Source organism: Brassica napus, chromosome C1 (genome assembly GCF_020379485.1).
Source record: "Brassica napus cultivar Da-Ae chromosome C1, Da-Ae, whole genome shotgun sequence".
NCBI lineage: Eukaryota > Viridiplantae > Streptophyta > Magnoliopsida > Brassicales > Brassicaceae > Brassica > Brassica napus.
Genome location: NC_063444.1, coordinates 49658909 through 49685813, shown reverse-complemented (window position 1 = coordinate 49685813; position 26905 = coordinate 49658909). Strand labels below are relative to the sequence as shown.

The window sequence follows — 26905 nt, the reverse complement described above, 5'->3', positions numbered from 1 at the left end:
AAAGCTTAAGCTTACTAGTTATTTTGAAATAATTATAAGTGCTGAATAAAATGAAGATTTAAACTAAAATGAAAATTTGAAATCCCCCCCCCCCCCCCCCCCCCAAAAAATAATTTAAAACTGAAGTAGTAGTTGAAAACTTTGGAAAACACTTACTAAAGTAAAAATATTAAGATAATGAAAAAGTGCAGTCAAACTTCCTTTTATGTTAAAGAAGATTTAAAACTTATAATTGGTTAGACTGAGTTTTCAAATTTGATATTGCTCATAACTTTTTCAGATTTTATATAGTTTTATACTAGTGTTAGTAAATTTAAAGAAATAACAAATTCAACAACTTTGAAGCACCTAGACTGACAAAAAATTTCTATAAAGAAAATGTCTAGCCAGCCAGGGCTCCTTGTGCAGTTATGCGAATATGCAGAAAGAGATAACGTTTCATCCAATTATTTATCTGCAGCTGTGAAGAACTGAAGATAACAATACAGATAACTGGTTTTCAAACAAAATGTAAGAACTCAAGAAACAAAAACCAAAAATTAAGAAAGACAGACAAGGATGCAACCGCTCTTATAATTATTAACTAAGTCCTAGGAAGATGAAGGGGATCGTCCACGCAAGAATTTCCACGGTCCGGTTCCTGTTGCTATCCTGCATAATTTAATTCAACACGAGTCATGTGTCGTCTACTATAATGGGGCTGCATAAAATATACTAATGGGCCATTAAGGCGCAATAAAATACCTGGCAATTCCAGTAACGGTTCGGAGACCCATATAGATCGTAAGGGCTATCCATATTCCTAGAAAACCATAGAACTTTGCCATGTATATTATTGCTGCAATGGTTATGGCCGCAACTCCTACCTGATTTATCAATTAATCATCGAAAAAGAGAGTCAAATTTTAAGAAAACATGCGAACAAGAAGTAATCATTCTGAAAACATATTAAGTAATGAATGAAAATAGTGTATGTACCATGGAGTATGCAGTGTAAGCAAAATCTGATGCTCCAAAATTGACTCCGTCCAGCACAAAAGCGATTGAGTTTATTGGCTGTGTTGCTGCTACAAACTGATGTCCCCCACACATATAATATATAACGTCTTATTAGTCATTTTTTTTTCTGAATTAAACCGGTAGGCCATTTGATTTCTATTTTTGCTTCTTCTAGAAGAAATTTAAATTAGAAGAGAACTTTTTTCCAACGTGTTCTTCTAGTCTCTGTTTTCCCTCTAATCAATACATTTTCTCAACTAAAATATGATATATTTTCTATAGTATTTATTCGTATTGCTTAATGGTATTATTAGTACCGGTATTCCAATGGCTATGAGGTGAATAACGGCAGCATCCTTGGAGAATACTCCAGCACCAAAGTATAAACCCAATCCAACAAAAACGGACAGTCCAAGTCCTAACACAAAACCCATCTGCATGTCCACAATTCATATGTTATAGTTACCAAAAATAATAATATTTGCGAAAAACATGTATCCCTAGGGATTAGCATTGTTTCAGGAAAGAGGATATCGAGACATAACCTGTAGAACACGCGATGTAGCAGCAGTCACTTTGTTGTAGTCTTTCTCCGCAAAGGAACAAGCCAGAATGGCCTGCAAGAAAGTAAAATGGAGTGATAAGCAACTTGATCAAACCAAATTATATATTAAATGCAAACATGACAAATTAAATGATAATAGATTATACTTGACCGGCAACGGCAAGACCATCGGCGAGGAGAGAAGTAGTTAACCAGACTTGTAAGCATATTTGAAAAGCAGCCATGGGTGTTGTTCCCAGACGAGCCATCACTGCTGCTGCTAATGTCTGACAAAACGTTACAGCTACGGTCCTCGCCAGCAATAATCCCCCTTTCATTTGTGTGTGCACAATATTACATCTTGTTAGAATGATGTTCTCACAATAATTTATAATTTTTTTTACAAAAATAAACTTTGATTATTGTGAGAATTTACTAAATAATGAATATGTGTTCCTACCACTTTTAAGGAATTTTCCGAACTGTAATTCTCCGAAGTTTGGTGGCATCAAATTAACTTTACTCGCGAGGCGGATGAACAATATTAGAGTCATGAAGTACCTTCACACGAAAGAAACTTTTAGTTTTTATATCTTTTTGTTCTTTTATTTTGTCTAAAGTCTAGAGTAACTCCCAAAAATATAAATGCGACTAGTGGGAGTCGATTCAATCAAGTTTTGGGGTTTACTAGTTTTAATTTCACTCTTTTTTTAATATTTAATATTATAAATCAAATCCGATAACCGGGATCAAGTTTCGGTTACAAGTCTGACTCGAACAAAAGCACCCAAATCAAAAAATTTCTAATCTAGCTTCGGTTAATTTCACATTTTACGTGTGTGAAAAAAGTTTTGAACGATATCTTACTGAGAAATGACATGAGCAATGGCCGCACCGCTGACGCCAAGGTGCAGCACAAAGATGAAAATTGGGTCGAGAATGATATTGATAACATCTGCCACAACTGTTTCATGCATCACGATGATAAGTATTAGACTCATGCTGTCTAATATGTTATAATAATATGATAAAAATGTAACTTACCAGTAGCATATAGAGGAGTTTTGGTGTCCTTGAAACCACGAAAAATGCCTTGCATTGAAAGTGATAGAAGCAATGCAGGAGAACCTAATGATCGTATGGTCAAGTACTTGTGCGCTGGTGATAACACTGCTGAATTCTGATCTCATCGATAGTCAACTCAAATTAGTCAAACATTTTGTCTATCCAATTTTATGTGCATGTCTATTTATTTTTATAATCTTATACCGGTTTCACTCCCATGACGCCTAGAAGCACCTTCGAGCTGAAAATCAAGGCAATGGCTTGCACAAGGCCTAGGATTAACCCTATGATCATGGCCGTTGATGCCGATTTGATATTCTTCTTTCCTTTCTTTTTTGCTTTGTTTCCGCTGCTTGGCTTTGTATCCGAAGCTAGTCACACAATAACGGAAAAAATTAGACCGTGACAAAAAAAAAACGGAAAAAATTAGAAACTTCATATTTTCCTGAGAACTGTCATATATTACTATATATCCACACAAAATTAAAGTCTCCTAAAATAAATTATATAGCACTATTTTCTATGAAGATAAATAGGATTCAAATTTTGAATTTATTGAGGAACCTTGCATTTAACTTTCATTTGATGAATATGTACATATTGTGCTATATGATAATGCTAATGGGAAAATAGATTGTTCACTTTTTTTTAAACATTTTTTATTTTTTCAAAAGTGTTTTAAAGAAGTGTAAATAAACCAAAAGAAAAAAAAAAGTGTGAACCAAAAGGTGTAAACATAAAGGTCAAGCACAAACCGAAATATACGCTAACAAAAAATCTACACCCTTATAATTTTAGAAATGGTATAATTTGGCCATATTGGAGAATTTACCTGGCGTTTGCTGCGGCTGGCTCGTGTTGTTACTTGCCGGTGACGCAACACCTTTTTCCAAGGAATCTTGAACAGCTGAAGTATTTGCATGAGTAATGGCTTTGTTTGCTTCGTCTTCTTTCATCTTCTCCATCGTGTCTTCCTCAGCGACAAAGGAAGTTGTGACGCTCACAACTGGGAATATCGTGATTCTAGAAGCTTGATTGAATATCGCAATGGATACTCCAAGCGCTGCTAGCTCAACCGCTCCTAAACGTCCAATATAAGCGGTGTCGATCAGAGACGCTATTGGATCAGCAGCAAAAGCAAGAGCCGCCGGAAACGCCATGCTTAGTATCTCTCGCCCAATGGCATCCATACTGAATACATGTCTGCCATTATAGATATAAATAAACGTTATAGCTCATTCCCTTTTAATATTAATCTTCACCAGTTCATATCAACAAACTTACTTTAAATCTTTGAAGATAACAAGAAATGGGAACGGCTTGATCACACTGTTTGGAACCGAAGTAAGATCACCAGCTTCCGTCATCGATCCTCTCCAAAGAAACGGTCACTGTGTTTAATTTGTCGTGTCTGAAAATATCATAAGTGTTTCGAAGAATCGAATAAGCAATGCGAACGTTTATACTAGTGACTTTGTACAAATGTATCTATTTATAGACACGTAATGAGCATGCATGTATTTAGTATTTAATTTGAAAAAGTGTTTTGATTTCTTTCTGTAGCAAAAGCTTCGTTGGAAAAGTCTCCTTCCCTAACTATATAGAGACACCAAATATTATTTTTATTCAAGGGAAAAATGTACAAAATCAACATCGTATTTAATAATTCTTATAGAAATTTTCGGACTGCCCTTCTTGATAAATCTTTCTATATTTATTATATGAAAATATGGTCCTCAATCTTTTGTCAAAAAAAAAAAATGAAAATATGGTCCTCATGAAATATAACAAAAAGCATGGCACTGATCATGCTTTTTGTGAAAGGATATAATCACTTTTCATTGAAAGATTTCTTGCTTGTATTTATCATAGTAGGATAGAGTCTTGACTTCTCCCTTATCATCATTTAGTTTTGATGTATTTCACTAAAAGTGAACTAAATTTCACTAGTTGCCAAAATTATTGCTTTATCATTAAATAGCAATTAATAATCTGAGATTTTCCTTTTTTTCTCGACGGTTAGAAAAAATTGTAAGTGTTTTTGTGTTTGTTAAAACAGTTTTTAATACTATTAGTTTTTTTTTTTGACGTCTTTTAATACTATTAGTTAAAGGAAATGCGATAGTCAAAGAAAATATAAAAGATGGCAACACAGACCAACACAGGTGATTTGTATATAGTGCGTGTCGTGTATGTAATTGTTCCGTAAGATATGACCATCTTTCCCTAAGCATCCACGTCTATTCCGTTACCAACAATACCACTTCACTCGTTCATTGTTTTCTTCCAAATTGAAACATATGGTAATATAATTATTAATTATGATTAATTAAATTATGATTTTAATTAATTCATGAAGTAATTGGCTATTCGATTGTGAAATATGCGTCAATAATCAACTGTATGCATACATATTAATAGAAAAACAATAAATGAATAAGTTTTGTTTACTTATATACGCTTCTGCATTAAGTGTTAACACCATGCATTAACAAGTACTAAAGAAGAAGAAGAGTATATTAACGTCTAACATTGGGCATCGTGGTCATATGATTTACTAAATGATTTGAAGATGTCAACTAGGTTATACTAAAAAATCTTTATACAAAATAAAAAGGAGCTAGAAAGTAGATATTGACAACCAACCGATTTTCTACCAGATGTACGAATTTATAAAATTAGCACATATTGTATATATAGTATATATTCTTTCTCAGAATCATAATCAACCATAACAAGACACATGAAAATGAGCTTATTATGTTGAAAAGTATACAATATTGGGATAGATAACATATATGCTATACTAAGAATCAATTAAAGAACTTAACTAGATATATGGAGGAAAAATATATTTACCCCAGTTACAAAAAAAATCTTTACCTGTATGAGTCAACGCTTGTTTAAGTAATCACGTGGATGAGTAGTGACACAGGTAAGTGTTTGGGAGAGTTAAAGGGAACAATTACTAGGCGTGTGCCAGAAGTAGTACTTGGCTACAATTTAATAAGTGTATGCCAACACTTGGCTCCAATTTATACACAAATTCCATTCATATTCCCTTTCTCATTTTCGTCCATTTGTTCTCCACACTATGGTTTATTTATAAAGTAATGCAATCCTACTTTTTTTTTACTTTATGTATATTATTTTTTGTTAAAAGTTGGGTGATATATTACTACTTAATTTGCAGCTTTTCAAGGCGTGTGTATAGCACATACCACATCAATATCCACAATTTCTTACAAGATACAAATTCATATAATAATAAGTTCGTAAATATATGCATGTAAATTTTCGGAATTGCTAATATTTGCACCGTTCTGACTACACGGGATATGATACAGTACAAGCCTAACCAATATTTTTGCTTAAGTTTCGTCTCTTGTCCCCAATACCATTAAGATAAAGTTAAACCGATGCCATGATATTCAAATCATGTTCCCATACTGATTTAGTTCTAAGCGTCTTTGCTTTTAACCGTACCTTCAAATAATTAGCTGACAATTCATCGATTAATAGGTATGAATACGAAATATTCGATTTGAGTATGAAACCAAAACCATTTAGTGAACAGAAAACGTATGAGAGACGTGACGTAGTCGCTGAAGTCACAATCAACGAAACATTTTATGCAACAAGAGTGGGCTACGTAGGATTCCCAATTAAAATGCAACAAATGATCACTTAGTTTAACATTCATTTCTCTTTTCTTTCGCATTTGTTACTTAATACAGTTGTATATATATTTGGATTGTTATGCGCCCTCACCTTACCTAATATTTTTTCCAACACGATAACCATTGAAGTATATAAAGTTGATACCTCACGTTCCTTATCATCTACTATAAGCTGCCCTATGTTTAACAATTATTATACTATATGAATGGGTGTTGATAATGTGATTCATATCTCAAACTATTGGCAGATGAAATGTAAAAATGATTCGTTGATGGAATTGTTAGATTTTTTCTGATTTTATTTATGAAAATTTAGATATGTAGTGCGCACTCTAAATTCAAAAGATAAAATTATTTGACAACACACAATACTTTCTATAAAGAGTACAAGAAAAAGTACGAATGTACCGTGGCCTAAATATTTCATAGGAACACACTTAACGTCTCTCGGAAATTATTCAACCACAAAGACATCAACACTCCAGAATGACAGCATTATGTCTAGTCGCACAACGGCACGGGTAACTATTTTTTATATTGTATGATTGCTTTATTAGATGTATTGTTGGATTTGGAGACCAGAGCCAATGAGGTGGGAAGACATTTGTGCACCTATGTCCCCAAGTGAGTCTATCGTTTGTATATAATTTGATTAATTGGGAACTATGGAACTAGTGATATTTGTAAAGTTTTTTTCGGTGTAGACATTGACATATATGAAATATCAATTCAAATTAATGATGTAAATGAGAAGCAAATTTTCTCATTTATTTTTCGTGGCATAAAATCAAAAGAGAAATTACTATTATTCTGAAGGAAAGCTTTTTTACTTTCCATCTCACACATGTACCTCGGACTCAGAATACAAGGACGTATAGTGCACGAAGCCAGTCGTCTAATATGGACACAGGGTCACTTGTTTGGTTAACATAGTCTTAATCGAGTCTATTTATGTTGATGACAAAAAAATTACTATTTTTCACATATATATAAAATGATGGACGTAAACTGGGAATATCAAATTAAAAGAAAAATCAGGATATAAATCTGTAGAAAATATAGAGATGTAAAGCCCTTTCTCAAAAAAAAGAAATATATATATAGAGATGTATATATAAAATTATCTAATAACTAGTAGTTTTCATTTGGTTTACAATTTTTTTAGTTTTGTTTTGGTTATGTGTGCATCATCCGGATTTTACTAGATGAAGATATGTAATTCATCACAAAACAGTTACACACATGAAAAAAATCATTGTAAGATAATCATGGCGTCTCATTTGCATGATTCAAATACTTTCATATGCTTCCAGGGAGAAGAATCTCTGATTAGTTAAGATACCCCTACATTTTTCTTTTACTACTGTAGCTTGTTTGTGTTTCTTGTTGTAAGAACGAAACAATAAACACTCGACATTCTGATGGTACCTAGGGTTTATAATACTCCAGACAACTCGAAAGTCGGAGATTAGGTTCATTCGTAGTATTAGAGGAAATCCAGCTCTAGATTGAAGCATATCCTCCATCTGTCTTCCTGCCCCGTACATCGCCTGGTTCTTTATCCCTATTTTTAGCCGAAATGTTGTTGACTCATGGCTTGATGCATATAGTTCCCCAGTTGAAGAAATCATGTGTATGAGTTTATATAACTAAAGTTGATATTGATTTTATACATTTTTAGGTTTTATATATAGAAAGTTTTACTTGTGCCTTTGCAAAGTTGAGGGGGCCAAAGAATAATTTGATAGATGGAGGATGAATGTGAAGGCGAAAAACATAGGACTTGTTATCCACTATGACCTTGGTAGAATAATTGCAAGTGAGGAACACAGTCGACACTCCATGTGAATCCACACCTTCTTCTAACAAAAACTGATTAAATTTTCCAATCTGTGAAAATTACGTACATTTTAGGTAGAGTATACATATAAAGCTCTATTTTCGTAAGAATCTATGATAAACTATAGGTCATTATTTATCTTTTTAGTTTTGTTTTTAATAGATTTTGGAGAGATCTAGAACCGAAACTCACACTAATCATCGGATCCTAATTACGGAGACTCATGGATTCTTGCCATATGAAACATTCACAATGACCAACAAGGAACAATGATATCGCAGTACAAAAACCAGTCCTCAAATTATATAATTGATCATTTCAACCATTGGACCACCATTAGTTGCTTATTTTGTAGTTATTTTTTCTCAAAGAGTAGAAATGGTGTAACTATATGAATTTGGTAACCGGATTAATCCAAACTAATACTTAAGGTCACTATCATAATAACCCAATCTAACTTTTTTTTGTGGTACTAGGTAATTAGTAGAGTATGCATATTACTCGAATAGATATGTCTGGACGAGTAGGCTGAGTAGCAATGTAAAAGACGAGCAATGCCACTCCAGAGCTAAACAAAAACCTCCACATTATTTGTAGAACGATCCACCAACCCGAATTGAGGCTCCGCAATGGCATCAACCTCTTCTCATTATCATCCTCATACACACAATTGTTTTCAAGTATTTCAAGAAATCTGAGTACCTCGGGGATTCATTGATGCGGACTAAGACCAATTGCACTGAGTCAGATTGATATGGGGACTGGAATTCGGATTCTGCGTCGTGGAAAAGGGACGAAGAGCTTTGGACAAAGTAGTTTGAGTAATGTTCCTCTCTTCTCTCTATTAATGACATGTTTTCCTGATGTTTTTTTGTTGGTTTTGTGAGTGTGTGATGACAGAAAATTACATGATCGATTGGTTCATATATAGTTCCAAGAGAGATACATATGAACCATATGATTGATGTTTCTCTTTGAATTAATGTTTCATTGATGTGGAGTCGATTTAGCATCAATTATGGCGTTGTGGTTGAGAAAACTATAATTACACAAGTAATGATTTGGGTTTGTTGTTTTTGTAATCCAAGATCCTTCATGCTTAACTTTAAACAGGTGATAACTACTAAACCAATCATTTTAACTGGGAAACTATGTAGTATTTTTTTTTTTTTTGGAATACTTCAACATTATATGTACGTAATTACACAAAACAAAATATTGTATTTTTTATATACGTTACCGAATTTCCTTTTATAGTTAGTTTTGTGTTAGTTTTCATTTTGATGGCCAACATATAACTGACTAATTTTATAAACAATTTTCCTGAACTCATAAAAGCCTTTATCTCCAAACCAAACCCGAATGATATCAAACCGGACTTGGATTCATTTCAATAGAAAGCTCACCTCAAGTCCAAACCATAACCCATACATTTGTGATAGACATTTTTCTTTTCTTCAGAATGATGAGACATTATAGATTTTCGTCATCCATGCGAACCAGAATTGAGCCAGCTCTGAAGTAGAGCATCCATATGAGCTTTAAATTGTACATGTTTCACTCCAAGACACAATATTTCGAATGCCCAAACCTCCCTCAGATTTTGGAAAACAGATATCCACCCACCCTACCCGTGCGCCAGTATGAATCCAAATTGTTCCGTGCCACAAAAAAGGAAACTATCATGCAAAAATTACATGAAAGAGCTTCTAAAAGAAGAGAAAAAGTTCACCTTCCATCATGTAATAAACTAGGTTTATTTTCATTCTTTCATATAGCAACAATTCAACTACATAGAACAAGGTTCTGACAGAACCAGCAAATGTTTTGATGAGAAACTGTTGGAATCAATATTTCTAAAAATCTGTTAATTATTGGATTAGACTTGAGTGTCTACTCAAGTTTTACTTTGTGAACAAGAATGTCTGGTTAATAATCCATACGTTCTCACGTCTCCATGCTTTACGACTATTATGCTCTGCTCCTATACGTTTTCATTTTGGGCATGCTTTCAGGAGGACTGGAAAAGGATATTAGCTTAAGTGTGGAACATCTTAGGGATGGACTGACCTGCATTGTCTAGGTCAAGGTTTACTGATCCAGAGTTTGAAAGGTCAAACAAATGTATTAGTCATACCACATGCCTCTCACGTGCTTTTAATAATCATCCTTTAGTAAAACCTTCTAGTTGAATCCAAGTGTCTCCAACGCCTTCTTTCTACATGTATTTAGTCATACCACATGCATGATTTGGCTTGTTCTTGTCTGTGATTCTAGTAATGCCCGGAGTGCTCATCATCATTTGGACTTGTGGAGCCTTTTCGAAGAAGTCTACACAGAGAGAGATTTAGAATATGTAGAGACTGTAGGAAGAAAGTAAAGATGGAGAGGATGATATGATTTGTGGGGGTTGAAAAGTGTTTGTTGGGATTGAGAAGAGAGAGTCTCTCTAATAGAGAGAAGACATGAGGGATGTGAAGAAGAAGCAAAGAGGTGGGACTCTTTTCTTTGTTATAAATAATAAAAATAAGCATGTCCTTGTTAAAAACATGATGATAGACTTGTGAGTGAAGAAAAATACATTGAAAAAGGCTGGTTGGAGTCAAAGACAAGAACAAGACCAACCTCTCTCTCTCTCACGCCCACACCACACACGTGTGTTTGAAGTATCAAACATACAAAATAAATATATGAGTTGTAAGTTTACGAGAATATGTTTTGATTATTTTCATAGTATATAACTTTTTGTTCTAAGCGATAAGTAATAACCATTTTTCGCAATCTAGAAGGTAACATTGTATTTTCCGACCAGCATTTTCTAGAAGAGAACAAAAACTTTCAGAACAGCATTTTTGAAAATAATGTGCATCCAGTAAACGTTTGTAAACAAAAAAAAACATTGCTTACTCAGCTGATAAAGGTAGATACTAGATAGTATGAAGTGTTGATGCGAGTGCAGATCATTCTCCATCTTAATGCTAAAACTCTACCCCAAAAGATATATGTTTCTTTTATTTCCTAAATGTTTATGTTCTTATTTTTCTGTCTCAAACCTCAATAGAGGAAAACACTATCTTTTCTTACTTTTTTTTGTCTATATACCATAACAATTAAGGCTGTCCTGCTGAAAATAAACTCAGAATCTGAACATCTCTTTAAAACAAATCTTTTTTTTGCATGTGTTGGTTTTGAAAGGCTTTATTTACATTATTTGTTGGGTAATGCCTTGTTCAAACAATCTTATTCTATTTACAACATTTTCACTATCTAAATATTATTTACAAATGAGTTTTCTTCTGTTGTCCTAATATCTTTTGAACTAGTATCCCCCTCTGAGCATGTCTTCATATCTAGAATCAAAATACATAGCTTGAATCAGCCACTCACAGAAGATAATAAACTAGTAAAAGATAAACAGAGAAAGAAATTGCTTATTCACCTAATTTCAAAGGATTGTCAACGGGAATCAAATGAGTTTAAAAGATAAAGATGTTGTCATCAGCACCTGTGTTCTGTGTGTTTAGAAAGAATGTTCATCAAAATAAGAGACCAACAAGCTGATGATTACAAATGATGTTAGAAACTTACATTATATTATTAAGGATATTTCAAATATGCACACGACCAAGGAACTCAGATAGCCTGAAAAACACAGACCAAACATGGTATGAAGTTAAAATCATATTTGGTGAGATACGATGAAGCAAAAAAGAAACGTTACCTGATACTGTCTGCTATTAAAGTTTCTCCTTCTTGTGAACCAAGATTCCGAACAACAACTTCATCCAAGTGACCATCAGAATATGCATGCTATATACCAAAACCCAAAAAAAAAAACATTTTGACTATAAATCATTTCTCTAATGCTAATAAAGAATGTTACAATCATTTATACCTTATAGAAACAACTTCCTCCAAAAGGGCAGTTCCCATTTCCAAAGTTAAAGTGTTTGCAGTTGATTGACCTTCAAGATTAGAACATAACACAATGTATTATCTACTAATGGGACTAATGTGAAGACATCAAAGTTATCTATACCTGAGTTTTGCCTTGTATATGTCAATGATCTCCTTCTTCTCATCAGGAGTAGAGTACCAGACAACACTCGGGACAACAAAATAAGACAGCTTGCGACATATAGGACACGCTCTCAACGTGCTGTTCACATCCATCCCCGAAACAGGAGCACTGCTACGCCAATTACGAATGCACTGTATACAAAACGGGTGATGGCACTCTGTCAACAGCCCAAACTTCCTTTCCCCTGGAGTGGCTTTGGACAAGACACGGTCCAAACACACGCTGCACTCGATCTCTTGGCTCTTCTTCAAAGCCTCGATGTGCTTCTGCTTCTTCTGACATTCTTTGGTGTGCTCTTCTCGCTCTTCTGGTCTGAAAGGGTGGAGACACTTTTTGCCGCAGGTGCTGCAGATGTCACCGTGCATGTGGGGGCATTGGCTGCCACGTGGGCAGTCGCCGGCTGCTGCGAAGGAGCAGATTGGGTATTCTCTTGGGTGGATGTAACAAACGTCGTTGTTGTTGTTGTTGTTGTTGTCATCTCCTTTTTGTGGTGGTGGAACATTGGAAGGAGATAAAGATTGTGGTTGAGAGGTGGTTCTGACGTGTTCGTTTCTACATCTACTTCCGTATAAGCATATTCCTTTTTGGTAGAATGTGCAAACCTGATACCAACATTAAAGAATCATGAACCATACAAGAATCAGCGAGAAAGAGAGATTCTTTGAGTTGAGATTACACATTACATTAGAGTCATGGGAGTATTCACAATGTTCTCCTTTTAAGCATGAGCCATGGATAAAGAACTTGCAGAGTATCCTGTTAACAAACAAAGAAAAGATCATTGAATCATCATCAAGAAACCAAGAAGCTCCAATGATCAATCAAAAGAGTCAAACTTTGTTCTCCAGAAACCAAGAAGCTCAAGTAATCAATCAGAAAGAGTCAAACTTTGTCCTCCAGAAACCAAGAAGCTCAAGTAATCAATCAAAAGATTCAAACTTTGTTCTCCAGAAACCAAGAAGCTCCACTAATCAATCAAAAGAGTCAAACTTTGTCCTCCAGGGGCTCAAGTAATCAATCAAAAAGAGTCAAACTTTGTTCTCCAGAAACCAAGAAGCTCAAGTAATCAATCAGAAAGACTCAAACTTTGTCCTCGAGAAACCAAAGCAGCTCAAGTAAATCAATCAATCAATCAAAAAGAGTCAATCTTTTTTCTCAAGAAGGGGATTGAAAGACTAAACATAGGTTGATGAACAGAGCCTTGAGAGATGAAGAAGTTTAGATTTACCTGTCGGACATGTGGGGATTGTGCGAGGAAGAAGGGATTCAAAGAAAGAAAGGTGAGGGAAAGAGAAAGAATCACAATGAAAGGTGAAAGCTTTTTATATTTTGGAGATTTTTCAGAGGATTTTTTCTACGGTTTTTCAATTTTTGAGGAAAGTTTATTTTTGATCTCTTTCATTTTCGTCTTCTCTTTTTATTTTAGTTACTAAATTATCCATTTTTTCCCATTGGTGAAAAATCACGAAAAAATCTAAAATTGCTTTAAAATAACTCCTCTGTTTCAAAAGGGTTTTATTAAGTTTTAGATTTTTCAAATATGTTTTAAATTTTAATATTAAATGAATTTTTTAATAAGTATCTATTTTCATAATTCTAAACCAATAAAAATACAGTAAATAATATTTACTAAATATAACTAATTTAAAAAAAAATATAATTAGTTGTAAAAAAGGTATTATAAATAGAAAAATGTTCATCTTTATAAACGGATGGAGTGATATAGATTCAAATACTGGTATACAATACAACACAGGAGACGAGACCAGCTCTCTCTCTTGCCTTTTACTCTACACTTATATTACAACACGCAACAAATAAAGCATTCACTCTCACAGTGTTACACACACACACACACCAAATCCTTGTAACCAAATTCTCACACACACCAAAACATTCTCAGTTTGTCACACAAACTCACACCTCACCAGAAGCTTGACAGATTTGTACTTCTCCCCTTTGCGGCTATGCAAAGGAAACGATCTTATCCCTTCCTGCAGCTCCCAAACAGGTAAACATGTCTGTCCTCCAAAATCATCCTTCTCCGACATGTCATACTCATGCACTTCTAGTCTCAGTAGAGCCAGCTCTGGAACCGTTAGTGGGAACTCAAACACCTCGTCCCAAGATGGCACCCAGTTATCCTCCAGCGTCTTTGTCTTCTTCATCACTGTATCCGCTGGAACTCCAGCTATCCCCACCTGAAAGTAAAAAAATCTAAGAGACCACCAAGAAGAGTTTTCTACTGCTAAGGGAATTGAATTTTACCCTTGTGTAGAAGTCAGGAGGTGAGTATTGATCGAAGTGTGTGTGGCGGAAATCGAAGTACCAGCCTTCTCCCATGTATATGGTTACCTAATGATGAGACAAATGAATGAGTTCACTGAAAAGACCAAACAGAAACTTAGATATCTCTCACCCTTAGTGTTGTTTTTACAGGTAGAGTGACTTTTGGGTCAAAGATGTCACTATCTGAGCCACCTTTTAACAGAATATCTGGTTTCTTGATGTATCCACATCCTCCATTAGCTCTAAACATTCCTTGCATTAGCCACAGTGATCTTCCATATCCCTACACATGGGAAAATGATTCATAAAATAGACTTAGCTGAAGAATAAGGTTGATTTCAATAATGAAACATAGCAAAAAGAGGGAACCTGCATATTGAAAGCCACCATTTGAGCACCGTGGCTCCACCCAACCAACGGGTTATAATTTGATGAAGTCACTCTAGTTCCTTTCGGGTAAATCCTCAGCAAATTCTGCTGAGTAAACCTGCATCACACACACCATGATTCATACATTGGAAAAAGATAAACCAAAGTTATATATAGGACCATGATCAATCGTGTTACCTCACAATCTGTTTAGCATATTTTTCTGCTGCCTTTTCTAGTTGTTCCTCGCTCAAGCTAAGGCGTCTGACCTTATCAGGATCTACCTTTAAGCACGCAGTAATCCCACCTTTTGGTTTCCCAGCATGGATTGCAATCAAATGTTTGTATTGTGGTGGTGCATTCTTCTTGAACTTCTCTACATCATCATCTTCATCATTATCCTCCTCATCATCTAAGTCATCCTGCAACAAGATAGAAAATCAACACCTTTTGTGTATGGACACCAACATGACTAAATGAAGATTGACTTGTCTCTACACAAACCTTGTCACCACTTTTGTTCCTCTCAATAAAACTTGGAACTTCTCTCCCCCAAACTTCTTCATCACCCAAGGCTTTACCTTTCTGCACCACATCCTCATCCTTTCCTTCCTTGTATTCTTTTGGTGGCTTTGTTGAGATGATGATCCGTCTTTTTAATGAGTTTGGTGATGGGAACTCCTTCAAAGATTCTCCCACAGGAGGAGTAAACAAGATCTCTCCAAATATCTCGGTAACCATCTAGAAATACAACAAGAACAACACATCAGAAGAGAAAAAAATCTCAAAAGAACTGCAATAAACGAGGCTCTACCTCAGCAACTTTGGACTGAAGTTCTGGAGTGAGATGATCCTCAAGAGTGACAACAACAGGGTAGTCAGATACTTCGAATGCATGTGTTTTGATAGCTCTTAGACACTTGATTAACTCCACAGGTGAAGTGAGAGTCCTGTTAAGAGTAGTTCAGCATTCAAGTAAAAAACCACAAGCACTTGTTCAATCAAAAGTTAGTAATTTTATACCTTCCGTGAAGAACATCAATATCGTTTTTGTTTGAGTTAGGCCATATATCCAACTCAATCACCCTGACACCTTTCTTCAATGCATCTATTATAGGCACCTCACTGCAGTCACTGCTCAGCTGATTACCGGTTAAATATGAATTGTGACCTGTGAATATGAAATAATGTGATATAGGAGCATCCATGTCTTGATGCACCTGAAAAACCATGCAATTAATTCATTAGAATCAATTGAAATAATTTAGCCACAATAACATGTATGGACCTGGACTTGTCAATTAATTAAATACATGTCCACTTGCTTAAAAATTACATAGCTCCTGCTACTTTCTGTAATTTTATTTTTCCTTTGACAATAGCTATAGCTCTAGTCATATAAAGAAAATGAGTTAACTTGCTTCAAACTCTTGAATCATACTATGCGAAATAGCTCTTAATATTCAATTAAGCACAATAATTAAATACATGTGCACTTGCTTAAAAATTACATAGTTCCTTCTACTTTCTGTAATTATTTCTCTTCTTTTCACAATAGCTAGCTCTAGCATATAAAAAGAGTTAACTTGCTTCAAACACAAGAATCCAGACTATGTAAAATAACATTAATATTCATTAAGCCACAATAGCATATACGAAAGTAAATAATTAAATCCTAGTGTCATGGATGTTGAATCAGTCTTTACAAAACAGTAAGCAACACTTGCCTAATAAAAGCACACATAGCTTCACCAAAAAGAAAAAAGACAGAACACAAGAGAGAGAATCATACCTCATGTAAAGCAAGCGGAGGGTTACTGTCACCAAAAAGATACTTGAAGAAAGCATCGAGGTGGAGACCGTTCCTATGAAGAAGCGAAGACGCGGCGTTGATGATCGACTGCGCATCCTCTTTAGTGGCTTTATCTTGCTTCTGAACATCGATCAGAAACCTCTGGAGATGATCCACGGTCATGACGCCATTCTCAGAGTATTTCTCGAAAAGGGTCTTGACATCACGCGGCGCCTCCGATGCGGTGTACCGGAACCTCCGGTTAAAGCAGAAACACACTCTGTACGTTTGCTTAGACATGAGGGGAGAAGAGGAAAGATTGATCCTTTGGAGACGAAGACGATGAAAGCAAGTCGGAATAGTTTTTTTTTTCTATTTTTAGGGTTTGTTGTGATATTTAATGAAATAGTTAATGAAATGTACTCCGTAATCAATCATCATCATCAACTTTCTCGAACAGATCTTCAATCTCTCGTGTCGGAATGACTTATGTCGGCATGGCTACAAAAGGCTTTGGGCTTTATTGGGCCTATGAATCATTACAGCCCATAAAATTGAGTTTTTTTATGGGTTTTGTTACATGTAATCTTTATTGGGCCTATGAATAAATTGGGCCCATTAAACGAGTTTCTAGGGTTTTTGTTGCATTTAAAGGAGTAAAGCCGAGCTCGATTAACAAAATATCCGCCGCTACTTCTCATTTTCTGAAATCTAAAACACTATCAGAGGAAGGAAAGGGTACAACTTTTGTCGAAACCAACATGAGAGCTAAGGTTTGTAATGTTTTATTTATGTTAATTGTGAGAAATAGAAGTAGTGGCTAGTATGTTTAACGTTTATCTCTGTTTGGGTTTGAATCAGTGGAAGAAGAAGCGTATGAGGAGGTTGAAGAGGAAGAGACGAAAGATGAGACAGCGATCTAAGTAGTTTCGAGGAACCTGCTTTGTCTTTCTCCCTTTTGAAACCAAACATTTGTGAGAGTTTTTGTTGGTTTTCTATCTGAATTTGAATGTTTTTGTTGGAAAAAATGGATGCTATGTTTTCTATCAGGATTATGTTATTACATGAAAGGATCCACGTGGGTTCTCGATTTAATACTTTTATTTTTTACATTTTGCTTATAACTGTGGTTCAGTGTTATCGTATAGCGTAGGATTGAATACTGTTATTTGAATTTAAATTATAGGAACGGAAGGAATGTTTGTTATGTGTATTGAATGAAATAAATTGTGTAGGTTGATTAAAAATTCACTTTCATGAGGAATTGTAATTTCATGATGTTCAGAAGGTTATTTCCTCGTTAGATAGTGTTTAACCATTCTATATGTTTGTCGGAGATTACCATTTCCTCTTAGATAATGTTTAGCCTTTCTATATGCTCTTGTGAGATGTTGTTATACACGCTTTCTATATCTCTTATCATTCTGCTTGTGTTTATTGCAAATGTCAAACGAAGTTTCATATAGCGGAACTATGTTAGTGATTATGATGTGGATTTGTGAAATTTGTAGAAGAAATGATCATTTGCATTTGTAAACTGCCGGTGTGGATTATCGAACCATTTTAAGTTAGGAATCGATGAATGTTGTAAAGAACATAATTTGCATTTGCAAACGTACATTATTACAAATGTAAACAAATGTAAGAACCTAGCGATTCGTCCAAATAATGATTCCTTATCAAACAGTTATATTTATTAGTCGAAAATGGATATAAAATCAAAAATCAAGTTGGCAAGAAAAGCTGAGAAGTAACTACAAACCATGAATAACAATGAGAATTTTTTCTCTTTGCAACAAAAAATGGCTTCCAACAAAAAATGGCTTATCTAATCCAAAAGCTATTACAACGCAGGTACAGTTATTATCTACACCTCTATTAAACTCGATGTCTTATGGGTTTCTAATAACGTGACGGATAACTTTACAATTAGTAGCCACCCATTGGTGGCATTCCATATGGTGGTGGCGTACCATACCCACCTCCTCCCATTCCTGGCATCGGTGGTGCGGATAAAACAAGTGGTTGTGAGCATGAGCGACTGAGTGATAGTGTCTACTAGCTTTCTAATCACATAAACAAGCCTTCCTCACCTCACAGATTAACATCTAAATCATAGAAATTATTAAACTAACGTTTTACGTCTAATTTATTTCATTAATTTCAAATCAAGTCGGAATAATTAACCGAATCGCCAGATGTTATCTATTTCTACAGCTGAAAGGGCTTCGTTGTGGGTTTAGTTTAGGCCCAATGTAACTGGGTTTTATATACTCGTGTATCATTATTATACCTATTGGGCTTTTAATACAATGGTCATGAAACCGATGCTTTTATTACAAAAGCGTAGAAGCAACGAAATGTTTTTTTTAGTTTGGTGTTCTTAGCTTACGTGGACAACATAGGAAAGTAATAAGAAACTTAATAGAAGAAAATCTCTCAAGAACAGAGATGATGATTTGAGATTTAAGAAACCTTCAATATTTTTTTTTACAGATTAGATCTCAGAATCAGATTTCAAATTCGCCATGAAATCGATGCACAGAGCTCCACTAATCTCTTCTTCTTCTTCATCATCATCTTCCTCCTCCTCGAGCAACTCTTTCGTCTCTAGGCTTCTCCTTCTATTGACTCTGCTCCCAGTCTCCCTCGCCTGCCTCGCCTTCATCCTCCAATGGCGAGGCGGTGGTCTCGCCGATCCCGCCTCCGCTTCCGTCATCTCCTCGACCTCAGTCCCTGGCGGTAACTCCGATCTCAACCACGAGGTGTTTCCGGGTATGGAGACTGTCTCGTCCGTCTCCCCGAAAGCTCACCAGTCCTCTTCATCCGACTGCTCGAATCTAGCTCGAAGCTCTTCACCTTCCTTTCCTTATTACGGTGATTGGAAGTTCGGTGTTGATTCTAACTTAAAGCCTAAGGTAATAAATCGTTTAAAGTCCTCTGCTTTCGAGTGTTTCGAGAATGGGTTCTTGTCTTGTTGTAATCGAAGAGATTGTTGATTTGAATCGGATCTGTGTTTGGGTTTTGTAAAGTTCTTACCTTTATGATTCGGGCATTGTTTAAAGCCTAAGGTAATTGTTAAAGTCCTCTGCTTTTGAGTGTTTCGAGAATGGGTTCTTGTCTTGTTGTAATCGAAGAGATTGTTGATTTGAATCGGATCTTGTCTTTGGGTTTGTAAAGTTCTTACCTTTATGATTTGGGCATTACAGATATGTATCACGACTAGCACATCAGCAGGATTGGATCAGATTCTGCCGTGGATGTTCTACCATAAGGTTCTTGGCGTCTCCACGTTTTTTCTCTTCGTTGAAGGGAAAGCTGCTACTCCCAGTATATCTAAAGTTCTCGAGTCTATTCCTGTGAGTTTAACTCATCTCCTAGCTTTATCTGTATCATGTATGAATCTAGCTGCTTAGTCCTGTAGAGGTATCAATTGTGTGTTGAGGAAAATTATTCTCCATAAACGTAGTCTGATGTCTCTTCCAGGGGGTTAAGGTGATATACAGGACGAAAGAGCTGGAGGAGAAGCAGGCAAAGAGGTCAGTCAAGTATCTGCTACATATTATTTAGCTGCATTACGTACATGTTTTCTCTTTCTCTGTTCTAGGGATTGTAGCATTGTTGTTGTATCTTCTACTACTGACCAAATTTGTTTTTGTTGTATCAGCCGGATTTGGAATGAGACGTGGCTTTCTTCGTTCTTTTACAAGCCCTGCAATTACGAGTTATTTGTCAAACAATCTCTCAACATGGAAATGGCTATTGTCATGGCAAGGGTAAGCATTTTCTTTGTGGTTGAGCCTCATGTTATATTTAGACACTCTTTTTGTTGTTCTAAACTTGCTAAAATATCAGGATGCGGGTATGGATTGGATCCTTCACCTAGACACAGATGAGCTGATATACCCAGCAGGTGCTCGTGAGTACTCATTGAGACGGTTGCTCCTCGATGTTCCTCCAAATGTGGATATGGTTATATTTCCAAATTATGTGAGTCAAAACATTTCTTGCTTACTTTGGTGAGTGTTAAGAGTTTCTTATTTGAATGACTGTTTTGGGTTTTGCTGTTTAGGAAAGCAGCGTAGAAAGAGATGATATCAAGGATCCTTTCACAGAGGTATAACTCAGCTTGTTTCTCTTTTTTTTTCACCTAAGGAAGTTAACTAAATTGAAGAGCTGTTTGGTGCAAGCAGGTGTCAATGTTTAAAAAGAACTATGACCATCTTCCAAAGGATACATATTTTGGAATGTACAAAGAAGCAACACGGAATAATCCAAACTACTTCTTGACTTATGGTAATGGCAAATCAGTTGCTCGGGTTCAAGATCACCTCCGACCAAATGGAGCACACAGATGGCATAATTACATGAAAACTCCCAAGTATGTTGATCATAATACTCAAGCATAAGTAGATACTATTAGCTGAGGAACATGGTAAGACTTTTGTAAATATGAATCTGTTTATTCTTGGCAGTGAGATCAAACTGGAGGAGGCAGCTGTCTTACACTACACATATGCCAAATTCTCCGACTTAACATCCAGGCGTGACCGATGTGGTTGCAAGCCGACAAAAGAAGACGTGAAAAGATGCTTTATGTTGGATTTTGATAGATCTGTAAGCATCTTTTCTCTTGAATTCCTCAAAGTCATTTCTTTAAATATCTGTGGTTCAGTTCCACTTACTATTTCATGATGAACATTCTAGGCATTTATAATTGCGTCAACAGCAACTGAAGATGAAATGATAAGCTGGTAAGAGTCTTAGCCGCTTAATTGCATTCTTTCTTGTGCACTTGTGTGATTGAGAAGTTTCTTGATACAAGAGTAACATATCCTGTTTAGGTACCGTGAACATGTTGTGTGGGGAGACAAAGAAGTGAAGATGAAACTCCTTAGGAAGGGTATACTGACTCGCATTTATTCACCAATGGTAAGAAACTACTCATCAACTCATTACAGAAATTTCAAAAAAAGGTTATATAATTTCGGTCTCAAAATGCAGGTGGTTATACAAGCATTGAAGGAGTCTGGTGTTTTCAGCTCGGTTGTGTCATCAGCTTCATCGAATCTTTCAAAGAAACAGTTCTTAGCATCAATGCACAAAGGCAACTCTTCGAAAACTACAGAATCTGAGTCCCTTCCTTTAAAGGACAAGGAGTCTCAGGGCATCTCTGCAAGACACCTTCTAGGAACTGAATCAGCGGTTCCTCCTTTATCACCTCCTGGGATGGAACACGCTAGATTTGTCACAGAGGATTAACTGATTTTTGCTTTGCTTCCTCCTCCTTACTGAGTGATATTAATACTCGATGCAATGCTAGTGCTTGTGTAGCTTTAGGAGGATGAGTAAAGAAAAAACGGCTTTGTATGATTTTTTGGATATACTTTCCCCAAATTTGGAGCTGCTTATAATGTGGATAATATATATTTGTTTTATATTCAACTTTGAGTTTTAGCATTCTTCAAAAGGTAATAGTGTGTCCTTGAGATTCAAGTGTTTCTGTTGTAGCAAAGACAGGCTTTCATAAAACCATGTGATTCATCATCACAAGCTTCATTGGACTCTCAAGTATCTTCACAATCTCCCCGCTATTCTTATCTAACCACCAGCAGGTGAGCCATTTTTCGAGATTATTCATAATACGTTAGTGTAGTTGTAAACCAAATGTAATGCAGCTTAACAACATGCATTACAAGCAAATCGAAACAAGTTATCAACCAAATGTCATCAAGGTCTCAATCTTGAAAACATAATCAAAACGGGAATAACAAAATTAGATTCTCCGGCTTCTTCTTCTTCTTCTTCTTCTTCTTCTTCTTCTTCTTCTCTTCTGGAGTATCCTTTATTTGTGACCGCCTTAAGCCCCCTACATCACATTAACACGTCACTCAGATTTACACCGATAACAAAAGCAAATATCTGCCCTTACAGCTTTATATGAGAAGCTAAGAACAGCAAAGTCATCAATCAACCAATCTCAGACACACAAAACTCAAGAGGCAAAGAGATAAGCAGAAGCGCCTAGGATATAATCTATCAAGCACACAAAACTAAGCATAACATTCATTTCCCCTTAAAAGGACTTGACTTTTCCACACAGACAAGCAACAAAACCAGTTCCTTGAAGCTTTAAACTGACAAAGAGCTAAGCAATAGCCGATAATGACTTAAACAGTAGCTATCTCCACGAAAGTCTATATCTTTACGCGCTTTAAAGCATCTTCATTTTCGACAGCCTATAAAACCAGACACACTAATCGCTTGTGAAACAACAAAACCAGTGTTCTGAATTTTTCATGTGAAATTCGATTCACGGAAGGAAAAAAAATCACAGACCTGAGGGATCATGAGGAAGGAGAAGCAGCTTTCTCGACGACTTTCTTGTCGCGTCTCTCCATAGCAACATCCCATTCATCGTGCCCGATGTGCTTCGGCTGCTCAATCCCAAATTCGAAATCATCAATCAAGATATTGACTGAATTAATCAAATTTGTATACTTTTGGATCAAATCGTGAAAGCCTATGAGAGATCTAATGAAGGGGAAAAGGCATACACGGCCATGGTAAGCTTTGTGGATGTAGTACTGAGAATTGCCCATGATGCAGAGCATCCCTCCGATGATTCCCAGAGGCAGAGCCGCTTCTAGCCACACCAATGACATCTTCGTCTTCTTCCTCTTCTCTTTACTCCTCTCTATATCAAAGATCCAAACTTCACCAACTAAATGGTTTGAGAGTTTGAGAACAGACTCAATTGACAAAACAAATGGGCTTCTGGGCTTTTTAAAACCCAATACACCAATTATGATTTTTTTTTTTTTTTTTGAAACAATATGTCATCTTCTAAATTGCCGAACCAAACCGAAAATTAGGTTTGTTCGGTTTGAAAGTTTGGTTCAGTTCGGTAACAAAAAAAATAGTATTTCAGTTGTGGGTATGGTTCAGTAATTGTTTTTTTCAGTTTAAAAAAAAAAAACTCCAAACATTACCAATCTTAACCAAAATTAAATGATTTTTTGAAATGTTATTTAATTTAAACCGAAAATTTAACGGGACTAAACACAAAATCGAAGACTTTGGTCAAGTTTTTGAAACCGAACTAACTAAAAACCGAACCGAACTGAATCAAACCAAACTTTTTTCGGTTCACTTTGGTCGATCGACCGGAACTAACCGAATTTTGAACTAACCGAAGAGACCGAACCCGCGTGCCTAACACAAAATGTAATTCTTTTGTCCAAAACAAGTGTATTCCATAAAAGAAAAATCAGCTCAACATGGTTTTGTATGTAGGTGAAGTAGTTGAGTCTTATGACACGTGGGGAGCTGCTTTTAGTACTCGCACGTGGGAAATGAGCCGATTGAGTTTTATTACATACAACAACAAGTAGGGTTTTGTTAAAATGTAGGTGAGGTTCCCGAAACACAGTACCCGCCGTGCGAAATTCAATCATAGAACAAACCCATTTTCGATTAGATTATCTCAAGATCCTCCCTTGAGAGAAGATGGCTGCTATCGCGCGTCTTCATCTGTCAGCGAAATCGAATCCGAATCTACCTCCGCCGCGAGCGATCAACCTCTCCCGCGATCCAAGAATCGCCGTCTCGTTTCCACGAAGCGGATCAGTCTGCTCACTCCAAACCAACTTCTCCTCTCCAAACCTCCCGATCCCATGCGCCGGAGGCGGCGGTGGCGGTGGTGGTGGTGGTGGTAACTTCGGTAATCCACCCTCAGGTGGTGGAGGCGGCGGCGGCGGCGGAGGAGCAGAAGAAGAAGGATCGTCTTCCTCCTCATGGGGACCAATAGGGATGTTCATCGAAGGATGGAGATCACGAGTCGCAGCAGACCCTCAATTCCCTTTCAAAGTCCTCATGGAAGAGCTCGTCGGAGTCACCGCATGCGTCCTCGGCGACATGGCGTCGCGCCCCAACTTCGGACTAAACGAGCTCGACTTCGTCTTCTCAACCCTCGTCGTGGGTTCGATTCTCAACTTCATGCTCATGTACCTCTTAGCTCCCACATCAGCCACCGCCGGGGTCTCCCAGAGCTTACCCGGAATCTTCAGAAACTGCCCCTCGGGACATATGTTCGAACAGGGCGGGTTCACGGTCATGAACCGCTTTGGTACCCTTGTGTATAAAGGAATGGTCTTTGCGACTGTTGGATTAGCTGCGGGTCTTGTCGGAACGGCTATTTCCAATGGGTTGATTATGCTGAGGAAGAAGATGGATCCGGGGTTCGAGACGCCGAATAAGCCGCCGCCGACGGTGCTGAACTCGCTGACTTGGGCGACTCATATGGGGGTGAGTGCTAACGTGAGGTACCAGACGTTGAATGGAGTTGAGTTCTTGCTCGCGAAGGCGATGCCGCCTGTGGTGTTTAAGACGAGTGTGTTTGTGTTGAGGTGTGTGAACAATGTTGTGGGAGGGATGTCTTTTGTTTTGTTGGCGAGGATGACTGGATCGCAGTCTGTGGAGGGGAAGAGTGAGGTTGGGGTTGAGGAGGAGAAGACGGAGGTTCATGTGAAGGTGAAGGATGTTTGAATGTTTGAATGTTTGTGAGCGCTTCCTCTTTGTTTTCACTTGTTCATAGGGACAAAAGAGAGGCTTCCTTCTTCTTCTTCAGAGAGACTTTTAGAGTTCTGTTATGTTTATGAATGAATAAATAAGACTAGTCCCTCTTTAGGTTTCATCCTAATATTTGGACTTTCATTGTTTGTTGTTTTCCTTTATCAGCATTACCAAGAAAATAAATTCAATAAAAGGTTTTTTTGATGATCCAATGGTTTACTTGGAAAATTTGAATTCGTTTATTCACAAAGACATCTTACAACATAAAAAGAGAGTTCACAACTCACAAGAGGTGTCTCTTGCTCTCATGAATCAATCATTTAACAGCCTCTGGAGCAGAATTGCTGTAAGGAGTTTGTCCTGCTTCTGACATTTGGAGTGTTGGATGCACTGTTATTGAACTCTTGACATGTGTACCTCCTTACTATGATCTGCAAACCCATGCCAGCCCATTGCGGAACCATCAGGGGAGAACTTGTGTGTGTTTACTTTAACTTTTGGAAGAATATTTCAAAGTTTATTATCTATCTCATCGTAAGGCTTAGCACATGTGTTTGTAACGATCTCGTTGTGTACTTCATTCTTTACAGATATAAGAATGTAGCCGATCCAAGTTCAGAGAAGGACGGTGAATGTAGTCGAGAGGTAGCTGAGAGCATTTCAGCAGAAAAGGTTGGGATGCCGAAAAAACTGTACGATTCCTGAGATGATATTATGTCAGATCAAGTTCCTACATAAAATCCATCATGAGGTTACCTTCTTGACTTGAATTAAGATAGCTTTCATCTGTGTTACAGCTTGTTGTCCAGTATGTTGCTTGGATTCTTGTGTAGTCTTTTTTATATCATCCGTTGCTGCCTTTAGTCAGTTAAACCCAAACTGACGTTTCTAAAATTGTAATTTTATGCAGGTACTTAGTGCACTATTCAACAGATGCAAGATAGACAAGAGGAGGCACGAACAAGCGGCTGAAAATGGAATCATACCGCACCTGATGGTTTTCGTCATGTCGGATTCTCCTCTGAAGCAATATGCATTGCCACCACTTTGTGGTGGATGTTTACCTGAGTTTGCTCCACGATGAAAATTGGTCTGTGAATTGCCTTAGATTCAATTGCTGTTTGCTTGGACAATGACAACCGCAAGGTGGAGCAGGCGTTGCTCAAGAATGATGCAATTCATAAATTGGTGAACTTCTTCCAGAGCTGTCCAGGGAGACTTTTTGTGCACATTCTGATAGAAGAACTACGTGAGGGACAGAGTTGAGGAGGCCAAGTTCTGGTAGCAAATGGCAACATCTTTCCTCAAAGCACTTCACATCAACAGTCTTTAAAAGACTAAAAAACAACCTCTGCCTTGAGACTGTACATTTATTTCCATTTTTGCAAGGAAGAATATACTTAAAAGTGTGTACCTTTTTTCTTCTTTTCCATTTACAAAAGTTTTATAATTGTTGGCTCTCTTGAGTTTTTAAGACTCCCTGAGAAATGCCAACACCACACCTTATTCATTATATATATTTGGTTCTATTCATTTCAGTTGCATTAAAACCAGATTTGGTTCACGGTGAAACAAGTTTGTAACCATTTGAAATAAAATACAACTAGATGGTTTTTTCCCCATAAGTTTAAACTAAAATTAATATGATTTTGTTTTAGAATTCGTAAATCCA

At 36.6% G+C, this 26905-nt stretch overlaps 6 protein-coding genes across 7 annotated transcripts; 2 read left to right on the top strand and 4 right to left on the bottom strand.

Annotated features, from left to right (window-relative positions):
* Window positions 1–496: 496 nt before the first annotated feature.
* LOC125580421 (protein DETOXIFICATION 43-like) lies at window positions 497–5637 on the bottom strand. Its single transcript, XM_048744830.1, has 13 exons — window positions 5492–5637; window positions 3893–4019; window positions 3441–3811; window positions 2813–2979; window positions 2588–2723; window positions 2411–2507; window positions 2004–2104; window positions 1711–1874; window positions 1545–1616; window positions 1317–1433; window positions 979–1074; window positions 745–866; window positions 497–651 (listed from the first exon to the last, which is right to left on the bottom strand). The coding sequence occupies exons 2-13, from the start codon at window positions 3973–3975 to the stop codon at window positions 591–593; spliced, it is 1587 nt and encodes a 528-aa protein (XP_048600787.1). The 5' UTR covers window positions 3976–4019; window positions 5492–5637; the 3' UTR covers window positions 497–590.
* Window positions 5638–11259: 5622 nt separating this feature from the next.
* Window positions 11260–13575, bottom strand: LOC125580422 (E3 ubiquitin-protein ligase makorin-like). 2 transcript variants are annotated; one of them, XM_048744831.1, is made up of 8 exons: window positions 13438–13575; window positions 12893–12965; window positions 12168–12811; window positions 12024–12093; window positions 11850–11938; window positions 11717–11770; window positions 11568–11640; window positions 11260–11478 (listed from the first exon to the last, which is right to left on the bottom strand). In XM_048744831.1, the coding sequence occupies exons 1-6, from the start codon at window positions 13446–13448 to the stop codon at window positions 11737–11739; spliced, it is 921 nt and encodes a 306-aa protein (XP_048600788.1). In that variant the 5' UTR covers window positions 13449–13575; the 3' UTR covers window positions 11260–11478; window positions 11568–11640; window positions 11717–11736. The 2 variants fall into 2 exon arrangements, with proteins under 2 accessions (XP_048600788.1, XP_048600789.1); XM_048744832.1 differs by having other exon boundaries at window positions 11568–11633.
* A 317-nt stretch (window positions 13576–13892) lies between these two features.
* LOC125580419 (phosphoinositide phospholipase C 2-like) lies at window positions 13893–17113 on the bottom strand. The gene is made up of 9 exons (XM_048744828.1): window positions 16660–17113; window positions 15891–16087; window positions 15682–15817; window positions 15372–15608; window positions 15066–15289; window positions 14868–14985; window positions 14629–14781; window positions 14478–14564; window positions 13893–14410 (listed from the first exon to the last, which is right to left on the bottom strand). Exons 1-9 carry the CDS (start codon window positions 16957–16959, stop codon window positions 14117–14119), a joined length of 1746 nt encoding a protein of 581 aa, XP_048600785.1. The 5' UTR covers window positions 16960–17113; the 3' UTR covers window positions 13893–14116.
* A 1924-nt stretch (window positions 17114–19037) lies between these two features.
* On the top strand, window positions 19038–22121 carry LOC106427972 (glycosyltransferase-like KOBITO 1). The gene is made up of 11 exons (XM_013868696.3): window positions 19038–19577; window positions 19869–20018; window positions 20146–20198; window positions 20327–20435; window positions 20515–20649; window positions 20732–20776; window positions 20853–21040; window positions 21135–21276; window positions 21367–21413; window positions 21504–21591; window positions 21664–22121. Exons 1-11 carry the CDS (start codon window positions 19188–19190, stop codon window positions 21919–21921), a joined length of 1605 nt encoding a protein of 534 aa, XP_013724150.2. The 5' UTR covers window positions 19038–19187; the 3' UTR covers window positions 21922–22121.
* A 191-nt stretch (window positions 22122–22312) lies between these two features.
* Window positions 22313–23434, bottom strand: LOC125580420 (NADH dehydrogenase [ubiquinone] 1 alpha subcomplex subunit 1-like). Its single transcript, XM_048744829.1, has 3 exons — window positions 23217–23434; window positions 22999–23096; window positions 22313–22528 (listed from the first exon to the last, which is right to left on the bottom strand). The coding sequence occupies exons 1-2, from the start codon at window positions 23322–23324 to the stop codon at window positions 23007–23009; spliced, it is 198 nt and encodes a 65-aa protein (XP_048600786.1). The 5' UTR covers window positions 23325–23434; the 3' UTR covers window positions 22313–22528; window positions 22999–23006.
* Window positions 23435–24030: 596 nt separating this feature from the next.
* On the top strand, window positions 24031–25440 carry LOC106427966 (protein RETICULATA-RELATED 3, chloroplastic-like). Its single transcript, XM_013868690.3, has one exon. The coding sequence runs from the start codon at window positions 24169–24171 to the stop codon at window positions 25204–25206; it is 1038 nt and encodes a 345-aa protein (XP_013724144.2). The 5' UTR covers window positions 24031–24168; the 3' UTR covers window positions 25207–25440.
* Window positions 25441–26905: the final 1465 nt, after the last annotated feature.